Source organism: Chlorocebus sabaeus, chromosome 15, assembly GCF_047675955.1.
Source record: "Chlorocebus sabaeus isolate Y175 chromosome 15, mChlSab1.0.hap1, whole genome shotgun sequence".
Lineage (NCBI taxonomy): Eukaryota > Metazoa > Chordata > Mammalia > Primates > Cercopithecidae > Chlorocebus > Chlorocebus sabaeus.
Genome location: NC_132918.1, coordinates 52071104 through 52083180, shown reverse-complemented (window position 1 = coordinate 52083180; position 12077 = coordinate 52071104). Strand labels below are relative to the sequence as shown.

General features: G+C 47.6%; 1 protein-coding gene, 1 long non-coding RNA gene and 1 pseudogene across 2 annotated transcripts; all 3 read left to right on the top strand.

Annotated features, from left to right (window-relative positions):
• Nucleotides 1-713: 713 nt before the first annotated feature.
• LOC140713485 (uncharacterized) lies at nt 714-1234 on the top strand. Its single transcript, XR_012095577.1, has 2 exons — nt 714-866; nt 1119-1234. It is a non-coding gene; the product is annotated as an uncharacterized lncRNA (long non-coding RNA).
• Nucleotides 1235-1242: 8 nt separating this feature from the next.
• LOC140713484 (uncharacterized) lies at nt 1243-6434 on the top strand (annotated as a pseudogene).
• On the top strand, nt 2716-5041 carry LOC103241594 (FOXL2 neighbor protein). The gene is given in 1 exon segment (XM_008008937.3): nt 2716-5041. A coding segment is annotated over 1 exon segment (330 nt). The 3' UTR covers nt 3046-5041.
• Nucleotides 6435-12077: the final 5643 nt, after the last annotated feature.

Here is a 12077-nt window from a genome sequence, read left to right as displayed (position 1 = left end):
GGCGAGATGGCGAGAGGGCCGGACGGGGTAGGGTGGGGAGAGCTGCTCTGAGGCTTTGGGAAAATGAGCACAGAAACGCGTGTGACTGTACGAAGAAACCTCGGACTGGCCTGTCCCTCTCGCTCTCAGAGTGACTGGGCTGGAATGGGGCTGGGGAGAGGATCTCTGGGAATAGTCGTACAGGGGCGCCGCCTGAATAACCTCTGCCTCTCCCTGCGTTGCCAGTGGATCTAGGAACCAGGCTCCTCCTTGGAATCCCTGTACTAATCCTATGGGGTTGGAGTGAAGGTTGGATGTGTGCTTTAACAGCACCAAGTAGGTGCCCCTCAGCTATTGCGCTAATACAGCCGGGAATGTTGCCGGGACTTTGCGGGACTGTTTATGTGTGTGCACAGGGGTCACATATGGAAGTCATGGAGAAGAGCTGTCCTTGAGATGGGTGAGATACCAGGTGCATGTATGCTGCTCAGAAACAAAGGTATGCACATGTACAAGGTGTGAGATTTGTATTTACAAGGTAAAACACACTTATGCTGATAGTTACATAATATGTTCATCAAGTATCAGTAAATGTAGCTGGTGGATACAGCGTCTTCTTTTTCTCCTTTCTTCTTTCCTTCCCCTCTTTCTTCCTTTCTTTCACAATTCTTCGATGCCTCTTTCCCTCCCAGTGCATGTATTTTGCCACAGACTGGGAAGAAAAACATCAGGCTGAGGGAGGGACTTGTTCAAATCTCTCTCCTGATGAGACATTTGTTCTGATCTTTCTCCAGAGGATCAGGAGTTAGTTGTCACCACCTTAAGCAGAATTCTGATGGGAATCCAGTTATATCAGCATATACAGAGATTGTTTCAGGGAAAATCAGGTGTGCCTTTTAACAGTATACTCCTTAACAGTGCCTTTTAACTTGGCCTTAACAAAAAGTCTGCAGTTATAAAGTATGAGACAGATGGCCAGTGTTTTGAATCCTCAAACCCCAAACACCTTGGTGCTGAGGAGTGGGGCAAGGCTGCCTTATGGAGGAAGGTGGACTGAATGGATGTGGTGTAGGTGTGCGTTAGTGATTGGCATGTCTGGAGTGGCTGGCTCAATGCCTGTCACTGCCTCTTCCTCCCAGGCTGTTTCGACTCTGAGAGTTCTCCAGAAGCCCAAGGAGCCTTCAGTGGCCTGTAGTTCCAGCATCCACAGGCCATCTACAAGTGTTGTCTGCTGCTCACTCAGGCCTCTGATCTGCATTCTGAGATGAAAGGGAGGGAGGACAAGGGTGCTGGGGCTCTTTGGAATTCAGCATCTTGAAGATGACACCAGAGAGGTCAGCAGGGCAGCCCTTGCCTGGTCACAAGGATGAGAGGGAGCAAGGCTATCCACAAAGTAGCTTGGATTTTTTTTATGGGCGGTCTCCCACTGCACCCAATAGACATGGGGGAAGCAGCACTTCTGCAGACTCCCTGCTGCTGCTTTCTGAGCAGGAGTGCAGATGTTTTTCTTCTTCCTTACCCCCATCCTTGCCCATACTTTGGGTGGGAGTAGTGAGTCAGATTTGGGGCTGCTGCAGATTGGCCTAGTGCCTATCCTCCCCCAGCCAGGGCCTGGGCAGGGGGAAAAACAGCTGGGTCTGGCCCTATTCTGGTGGGGGCTCCTCTCTCCTTTTCTCTCTCTGTCTTTTTTCTTTTTTTTTTTCTGACCACCCAGGCTGGCTCTCTGCCTCTCTCTCTCTCTTTCTTTCTTCTTCTCACAGGCATTTCCGCTGCTCAGCCCTGCAGCAGCCAGGTGTAACAGCATTGTTGTGTGTGTCATCACTTCCCTGAATTCCATACTCGGCTCCCTTTTCAGCCTTTAAGGAGCCTGTGTGTGTGTGTGTGTGTGTGTGTGCGCGTGCGTGCGTGTTTGTAGGGGTTGGGGGCAAATGAAGGAGTTCCTGTAAAGGACTTTCAGAGTAGAAAGGAGTTCTGCTCTGAAAATATTGATTTCTGACTGTTCCGTGGAGGAACAGAACCCCCAGCCCTGGTGCAGAAGAGGATGCCTGATGCGTGCACCCTGGGAAGGGCTGGAATCAGTCTCCCCAAGATGTGCCTTCACATGGCTGTCGGCATTCGAAGGCTCAGAAAACAGGCAAGAAAATGCGGGCGGGAAGCCTGGCAGAATGATTACTTTCAGGTCCCCTCCAGGCCTCTGCGGAAAAGCCAGGGGCTTTGAGCTGGAGACAGAGGAGCCTAGGAAGAGAGTAGAATCCTCTCCTTGCCAGCCCAGCCAGAGGTGGGTGAAGCGGGCGCTCCAGGAAACGGTGCGGGACGCCTTGATTTACTTCTCAGCCTTCGGAGGCAGGCTGGTTGCTGGTGGGGTCGGGATCCTCTCTGAACAGGGCATACTGTGCCTAGGTTTTGTGGACGCCCGGGCCGGTTCCTTTTCTCTCCGCGGCATTGGGGCGACGCAGGGCCCCGGTTTAGTGACCTTGGGGCGGCGCTCACTTCCAGAGGCCAGGGTGGTGGGCTGGGCAGAGATCACTGCCTCTTTGCCCCAGTTTTCCAGGGTCCCGCAGCTGCAATTGAGCAGCCACCGGCGCCTCCTGACCGCGGTCCCACCGGAGCGCCGCCTGCGGATACGGTTCCAGTGAACCGCCGACCGAGCGCAGCCTCAGCTCCCGCGACTCCTCGCAGTCTGGCCCTGCGCCTCGGAGGTCCCGACAGCCGGCGCGAGCAATCTGCTCGGCTCTGATGGAGACGCTATTCTCCCCAGGGCCGGGAATCCTGCAACAGCGGCAGAAGCGGCCCTCGCCTCTGGCTCCCAGTGGCCCAGCTCTACTAGGTGAGCGTCGCGGCTGCTCTGAGGCAGGCAGCGCTTCGCTAGAACCGTTCCCCTCGTCCCGCGCCGACGCCGGCTGCCTGAACCAGGTCCCGCGGTCCCCTTTCCTAGCGGGACCCCGAAACACCCGCCGGTTTCCCACTCCTGACCGGGAGAGAATAGAGCCTGCTGCAACTCTCTGCTTGTAGGGATGGCCTCTGCAGTGCTTGGCCAGCAAAGGGACGCTTCATTGTGTCTATTAGTACATCCCCATACACTCCACTCCTCAACAACTGTCAGCACTCACGCCCTCCTGGCCCCTCACACCTCCCTTTGCACCCACACCTCAGGGACCCGGTGTCCCTCCACTTAGGTCACGTTACTCCATCCACTTCTCTCTCCCTCTCTCTCGGTCAACTCCAGATCCCCTCTAGTTCTCCTTCCCCGCCTACTTCTCTCACACTCACCAGCTACACAAACTAATTCAGATCCTGCACATGTCGGTGGAAAACATGTCAAGCCAATGTGCAGACCCTAAGCTTTTTCCACACTCTGCTCACCTTCCCATCTCACGGCACAGAAGGATCTCTGGGCTCCATGTTTACAAGCCTGACTCCCAGAAGCCTGTTGATTCTCTGATGTCCTTGGCCTGTGATTGGGGTGACTGGGCTGCCACCTGGGTGTTTTCATGGTGGCATTGCTGCGCAGACCACAGAGAAGCTCAGGTACTGAGCACATTCCAGATACACTTTAACATGCACAGGCCACTCACACAGGCTTCATCTCTGTCTGGCAGCTCTGCTGAGCTTGCTGCAGCAGCAGACACCCACATAGCACCAAGTCTGAAGTCAGGGGGTATTAGTCTGCCTGGCTGGGATTAGCAAAGTCAGTTATGTGCTTGGGAGAGAACAGGGGAATGGGGAGAGAGAGAGATATTGAGAAAGAGGAAAGAGAAGCGACCTCCTACTCTGAGAAGAACTCACACATGAGAGCTGTTTCCTGTTGTTAAGTGTCTCATTGAGCTCCCCTCTTTCTCTCCCAGGAAGGGCTGAGAGGCAGTAGACCAGAGCTCTGGCTCCTCTTTACCTTGCTGATGTGGGGGTATGAGTCCACCAACACCATTTTGTCCCAAGGAGTATGTGCCTCACCGTCAATCAGGCAGAATGCAAGGCAGTTGTAGACCTTTTTCATGGTGGAGGCCAACTGGGAAAAAGGCAGAAGGGGCTGGGTCCTGGGCCAAGTCAGGTCCTCCTCCCTCCAAAGACCCCTGGGATGCTCTCAGAGCCGGATTCTAGGGTGGTGGGAGCTGCTGACAAGCATCCTCTGATGTCCCTCATGACATCTATGGCCCAAAGCCATTTTGTTCAGCTCTGAACAGTGAGTGCCTTGCCAGTAGGCCTCAGACTTGCTTGGGAACATGATGTGCTCTTAAAAGTTGCCTTGTTGCCGCTCTCCACACCCAGACTGTAAGTGCTAATGGGCAGACTCTGCCCTCTACTCCTCACTCAGTGCTTCCCACCAGGATGGGCTTAATGCTTTTTAATAGAATTAGGAAACAGTTCCACTGGACAGAATTGGGAAATACCACTTTCCTTATAATGAAGTTAGAATTTCCAAGAAAGGGACTGTAGCTGAGGAAGAGTGGTTTGACCATTGAGAGCCAGCTCAGGATCTGAGAGTTCTCTGCCATTTGGGGTTACTTGCTCATTATAGCTGCATGACCATGGTGCTGAACCTTAGGCAAGGACAGGGACACCTCCCTAGTCCCCGATCAGGGTGAGGACCTGTCTGAAACATTCAAACTAGACTTTACTGGAAACAGGTCTCTGCACTCAGGGCAACTGGCTTGCAAGGTAAGGGCTGCAGTCTCCACCCCCATGCTAACCCATGAGGGGATGCCAGAGAGAGCCCTTCCCCCTTGGTCCTCATTCCTGGCTCAGTTTTCTCTCACAAAGTGGGCCCTGCCTAAAGATGATAGGCAACTGCCATGCAGGAAGGCAGTTTTAGATGCCTAGCTGGCACAAAGTCCAGAGGAAGGGAGGGAGAAGGGCTGAGTTTTGTATTACTGTTCTACCTTTGGAGATTTTCCTCATGCCAAGATGGGTGTGTGTGTGTGTATGTGTGTGTGTGTGTGTGTGTGTGTATGCGGTATAACTTTATTAAACACTTTTTTTTTTTTTTTTTTTTTTTGAGACAGGGTCTCACTCTGCTGCCCAAGCTGGAGTGCAGTGGTGCAATCTCGGCTTACTGCAATCTCCACCTCCCAGGCTCAAGTGATCCTCCCACCTCAGCCTCAACCTCAGCCTCTCAAGTAGCTGGGACTATGGCTGTGAGCCAACACAGTCAGCTAATTTTTTTTTTTTCTTTTTTTTGGTATTTTTTATAGAAACAGGGTTTTGCCATGTGGGCCAGACTGGTCTTGAACTCCTGAGCTCAGGGTGATTTGCCTGCTTCAACTTCCCAAAGTGTTGGGATTGCAGGTGTAAGCCACCATGCCTGGTCAGTTTTTTAGTTTTTATTTCAATAGTTTTGGGGGAACAGGTGGTTTTTGGTTATGTGGATGAGTTCTTTAGTGGTAATTTCTGAGATTTTGGTGCACTTGTCACCTGAGCATTGTACACAATACCCAGTGTGTAATCTTTTATTCCTCACCCCCCTCCTACCCTTCCCCACTGAGTCCCCATTATATAATTTTTTTTTTTTCTTTTTGAGACAGAGTCTCACTCTGTTGCCCAGGCTGGAGTGCAGTGGCGTGAACTTGGCTCACGGCAGCCTACTGAGTTCAAGTGATTCTCCTGCCTCAGCCTCCTGCGTAGCTGGGACTACAGGCATGCACCACCATGCCCAGCTAATTTTTGTAATTTTAGTAGAGATGGAGTTTCACCATGTTGGCCAGGCCGGTCTTGAACTCCTAACCTCAAGTGATCTGCCCATCTTGGCCTCCCAAAGTGTTGGGATTACAGGCGTGAGCCACTGCGCCCGGTCCATTATGTCATTCTTATACCTTTGCGTCTTCATAGCCTAGCTCTCACTTATAAGTGAGAACAGAGGATACTTGGTTTTCCATACTTGAGTTACTTCACTTAGTACAATGGTCTCCAACTCCATCCAGACTGCTGCGAATGCCATTATTTTATTCCTTTTTATGGCTGAGTAGTATTCCATGGTGTATATATATCACATTTTCTTTATCCCCTCATTGGTTGATGGGCATTTAGGCTTTTTCTGTATTTTTGTATGTAGATGGTAAACAATATACAACTTGATGTATTATGACATATAATGCAGTATGTATGGTTACATCCACCTGGATCAAGATATAGAGCATTTCTGGCACATCATAAGGTTCCTTCATATCTTTTTCCAATCAATATTGCCTCAAAAGGGAACCCATATTTGAATTTCTATCACCATAAATAACCTTTGCCTGCCTTGAGCCTCATATAAATGGAGCGTATAGCATATATGCCTTTATGTCTAGTTTTTTCTGCACAACATATTTTTAATATTCACTGGTCTTGTTGCATGTGTTAGACATTTATTTCTTTTTATTGCTGTGTAATATTCTAGTATTTGCTTATCCATCCATGTGTTGAGGGACGTTTGTTTCCAGTTTTTGGATGTCATAAATAAAGCTGCTGCCTACACTGTTGTACATGTCTTTTTTGTGAAGGGCATTTTGCTACTCTTGAGTGAATTGTAAGAGTAGGCATATATTTAGTTTCAGTAGATACTGCCAAACAGTTTCCAAAGTGATAAAACCAAATACAGTGGTACACAGATAGACAAACATACTTTAACAGGGCCTTTTCCTTATAGATAGCATTCTCTAAAAACCACTATTTACCTGAACTTATTATTACTATTACTATAAATGGAAAAAACAGCTTTTTTGTTTTTTGTTGTACAAGATCTCACTCTGTCACCCAGGCTGGAGTGCAATGACGTGATCATGGCACACTGCAGCCTTGACCTCCTGGGCTCAGCCTCCTGAGTAGCTGGGACTACAGGTGCTCACTGCCACACCCAACTAATTTATGTATTTTTTGTAGGGATGGGATTTCGCCGTGTTGCCCAGGCTGGTCTTTAACTCCTGGGTTCAGACAGTCCTCCCATCTCAGCCTCCCAAAATGCTGGGATTACAGGCTTGAGCCACCACACCTGGCCAAAAAAATAGCTATCCTTTATTAAGCACTTATTTTGTGCCAGAAACATTACATGCATTATCTCATTTTGTTTTTATGAGAAACCCAAGGGATTGGTACTATTCCCATTTTACACTTGAGGAACCTGAGGCTCAGAGAGAGTGAGTAACTTGCCAAAGGCCCCCAGCTGGTAAGTGACCACTTGACTGTGGGCTCTGAATTTCACTTCCTCTGCTTGTTCCTGTGAGGTCGGGAAGTTCTCCCTTCCATCTGACCAAATCCAGCTGCCAGGTAACAGACTCATTTCCTATCAACCTGTGGTCCTCTCTGCATACCTTCTCACACCTAGATTTGAGATCTGTGTACACACACATATGCACACAGTTTCTCTCCCACAGCCACACACTCACTGTGAAGAAGGAGAGGATGGGGGCCAATTTAGTGAAGACTTCAGAGCTTGCCAAGTCCCGGGCTTAATAACCTAATGAGGTCCCTCTCAGGGAATTTGCAGAAGATTGGACTAGGGACCAGCCTGTTTCTGGATGCTGCAGAGGATAATTCAGAGCCTTTCTTTCCCTGGAAAGAGACGGGAATTTGGTCCTCCTCCCAGCATGCTGAGCCAAGCCCATGGTGGGCTTCAGAGGCTGATGCCTAAGGCATCCCTCTGTAAGGTTTGTGGAGAGATGTTGCACTTTGCCCTGGAACGTGGTGAGTAGGGAGGATGTGTGTGGTCTGAGCAGGGAGAGAGCAGGAAGTCTGGGGAACTGCCCCTCTAGGCACAGTGCTTGACTAGGCCCTGCACGGAATGGTCACCACAGGAGGGAGAACCAGCAGCCTCCTCCTTGGGACCATGGGTTACCAAATCTCCAAGTCTCCAAGCCCCTAAGCTTGACTGAGAGGAGTGTTGCTACTCTGTGGGTGGAGGCCATATGTGGGTTTTCTATGCTTTGCAGGTGGCCCCTCCTCAGGCCCCTTTCTAGACTAATTGAGGTCTTGCTGGGCTCCGGGTTTATAATTGGGGGTAATTGCTGACAGGCTGTTGTGGTGGTACAAGCAGGTTTTTGTTGGGGAAGCAGTAGTCAGGATTTGGGAGCTTTGGGTGGGGACAGTCCAGGATCCCAATGTTCCCTGTTCCAGGAAGCTCTTGTCCCTGGCCATTTGCTTGGAGGCGGTACTCCCGAGGACCAAGGACTGGTAGCATATCTGAACAGGAAGGGACCTCCTCATGTGAGTGCTGGGAACTCAGATTCAGAAGCACACAGAGGGAGGTAGTGCAGCTGCAGCAGAGGTTCTTATGCCTGGCACTGTCATCTATGCACACCACTGACAGGCTGGGAGGCACTGCTGTTGGGTGGCTAACAGACCTCTGTTCCAATTCTTACTCATACCATCCTTGGAAATGATGGAACCTCACCTTGCATCAGAGTTTTAATTTTTTTTTAATCATTTTTTGAGCAGGCAGTGTGTTCACATGGACCAAAATTGAAAAATATACAAGGCTTGCAGTGAAAAGTTTCTCTCCCACTTCTGTCCCCCAAGTCACCCTTATCACAGGCAGCCAGTGACCCTGGTTTCACGTATATCCTTCCAGACATAGTTTATGCACATACAAACATACCCACATACATTCTCCTGCACTCCTTCGATTTTTGCCTATGGCAGCATCGCATGCACAGTGTTCTGCCCCTTAGAAATCTTTCCACATCAATGCATTCTCTTTTTAGAGCTGCAGGTTGTTTCTGATCCTTTGCTTTTACAAGCAATACAGTACTGTATAAACTTGTATATATCTCATTTTGTAAGTAGCTATATATATTTATAAAATGATTTCTAAAAGTGTAAGATTGGGTAGTGGATATATGCACCTATAACTTTGATAGATTATGCCAAATTCCTTATAGATTGAGCCAGAATACACTCCTGCCAACAGTGTGTGGCATTCCTGTTTCCTCACAGCCACTGTAACACAAGTCTTTTTTTTTTCTTTTTTTGAGATGGAGTCTCGCTCTGTTGCCAAGCTGGAGTGCAGTCATGCTATCTCAGTTCACTACAACCTCTGACTCCCTAGTTCAAACGATTCTCCTGCCTCAGCTTCCCGAGTAGCTGGGATTACAGCCATGTGCCACCACACCCAGCCGATTTTTTTTTTTTTTTTTTTTTTTGAGACGGAGTCTCGCTCTGTGGCCCAGGCTGTAGTGCAATGGTACAATCTCGGCTCACTGCAAGCTCCGCCTCCCGGGTTCACCCATTCTCCTGCCTCAGCCTCCCGAGTACCTGGGACTACAGGCCCCTGTCACCTCGCCTGGCTAATTTCTTGTATTTTTTTTTTTAGTAGAGATGGCATTTCACAGTATCAGCCAGGATGGTCTCGACCTCCTGACCTCGAGATCTGCCCACCTCAGCCTCCCAAAGTGCTGGGATTACAGGCATGAGCCAATGCGCCTGGCCAACTTACACTGCACTCCAGCCTGGGTGACAGAGCGAGACTCCATCTCAAAAAAGAAAAAGAAATAAATCTTACAGATATAATTGAGGACTCTGGCTTCCTCGATTCCCCTCTGTCCTTCTCTCTCTTGAGGTGATCACCATGGTAAATTTGGTGCTTAAGATTCCCAGACCTGCTTTTGCACTTGTACTATGTGTGTACCCATTCCTAGGCAATACTTATATAAATGGTATCCTGCTGTTGCAGAAAGACACGTGCTTGCTTTTTCATTCAACTTTATGTTTGTGAAAAAGTTCCTGGTTGCCACACAAAGACAAGCTCCATTCATTTTCCCTGTGTTGCACCATTCCATTGTATGAATACATCATGGTTTATTTATCCATGTTACTGTTAAGAGCATTGGGTTACTTCCTATTCTTTACTATTACCAATAGTCTTGCTATGGATATTCTTAGGCATGTTTGCTAGTGCTTATGTGCTACAGTTTACCAAGAAGTGGGACTGCTGGATGAAAGGTTACAGGGTTTTCAACTTCACCAGTTACTGTTGAGCAGAGCCTCATCTACATCTGTGAAACAGAGAGTGATGCCTATACCTCAGGGAGTCCATGCCCGTAAGTGGGATGGTGGAGTGGGAGCAAATGTGGGCTCAGGTTTTAGCAGGTCTTGACTTAAATTCTGGCTCTGTGATTTATTTGCTGTGTGACTTTGGGCCCAATATCCAACCTTTCTTTGCCTCATTTCTCTCATCTGCAAAATGGTGATGATAGTATCTATGTTGCAGGGTTCCTGAGAGATAAATGAGATACTGTATGAAAAGATTTAGTATAGGGTCTGGCACAGAGGAAACACTAAAAGGTTCTAGCAATGATTAGTAATATATTCATAGTATTAATATTATGACTATAATATTAATTTGTTATTAGTAATATTATCATATCGTACCTTTGATCTCTATTTAACTTGTTATTGTGGCACATTTTGAACTGACAAAATGGGAGAGAGAATAGTACACTGAACCCCCATCTGCTTCCCTCTATAGCCCCATCCAGTTCCTCACCCCTTCCCCACTGGATTATTTTGAAGCCAACCACAGACATCATATCTATTACTTCTTTTGTAAATATTTTAGTTTACATCCCTAAAATATAAATACTTAAAAAATCTCCAAAACTACTGTGGCTATATATTATCATCATACCTAAAAACAGTGATTTTTTTAGTGTAGTGAATACCTAGCTCATGGTATTCAATGCTCACATTTTCTCAACAGTCTCAAAAAGATTTTACAGTTAGTTTGCTTGAATCAATATGCAAACAAGATCTATACTACACATGACATTTGATTAATATGTCTCATGTCACTTTTAATCTATAGATATCTCTCATTGTTTTCTTTTTTTCTTTCTTGCAATATATCTGTTAAAGACACTGGACCACTTGTTCTGTAGAGTTTCTCACAACCTGGATTTTGCTGACTGCATTCCTGTGACATCCTTTAACATGCTCCTCTGTCCTCTGTATTTCCTGTACATTGGTAGATCTGGAAGCTTGGTTAGATTCAAGTTTGCTATTTTGGTAAGAACACTTCATAGATAGTGTTGTGTAGCTCCATCAGAACACTAGTACCTGGGTTGTTTGTATTTTGATTTTTAACAGTCATTAATGATCACCACCTAGAGTCATTATTCATTAGGGTTTGCAAAACAGTGATATTTTAATTCTATCATTTCATCTTATTGAATTAATCAAACTCTTCCATAAAGAAAAATTTTTCCTTGTCAACCACTTGATTGCCTTGAGTTCAGGCCCATGAAGGACAGGCAGGATGAATGATGGATTCTTCTTATATCTGATGATAATGATGATGGAACTCCAGGGGTCATTTAGGAAAGAGCTGAATTCGTGGGCTCTTAAAAGACATTAAGTGATGTCTTCCACCCGAAGAAGAAAGGAAGAAAAAAAAGAATGAATGACAAAGCACCAACTCCCCATCACATCATTTGTTTCTTCATACATTTGTTGAACCCCTTTTCTGTGCAATGACTGTTATGGGTGGGGAAGTGGAGAGGAGCAATGCATGATTTCTGCTCACAGGAAGCCCCAGGTGACAGGTACAAGCCTCTCCACAGCTCTCTCAGCTCAAGGCACAGGTGCTATAGGAGGGAAGAGGAAGAAAGGAGGGATTTCAAACTGGGCAATATGGGAAGGCCTTGTTGGTAAGGGCCAAGTCTCCTAGGAGAGGCCACAGTAGGGCTGAGCTGGCCACCATGCCACTGCAGTCGCTGGGGACCGGAGGATAGACTCCCATTGCTTTAAACAAGGGAAACTTTCAGCTGCTTACCTGACAGGTGCCCAGGTATGTGCCAAGTGCTCTGGCAAGCATAAGAAAAGATGTAGAGTAGTTTCTACCCTTGAAAATTTTTCTTTAGTCTGGTTTGGAAGAAAACACACATATGGCCCACAGAGATCATTAAGCATTGGCTGTAATTTAACAAATATCCCTTAAGTATTTACTGTAGCCAGAAGCAGGGCTCTGAAGGGGAGTTGGGCCTGGCCCCTACCCTCAGCAGGCCATTTGGTCATCTCAGCATATCCATGTTCTGGGTGCTCTGACCCTGCACACCCCACTTTTCACACTGAACCAGGTGCAACCTTGGCCATGTGGGCCTTCAGGTTGCCCCACTTGGGCATGGTGAAGGGGA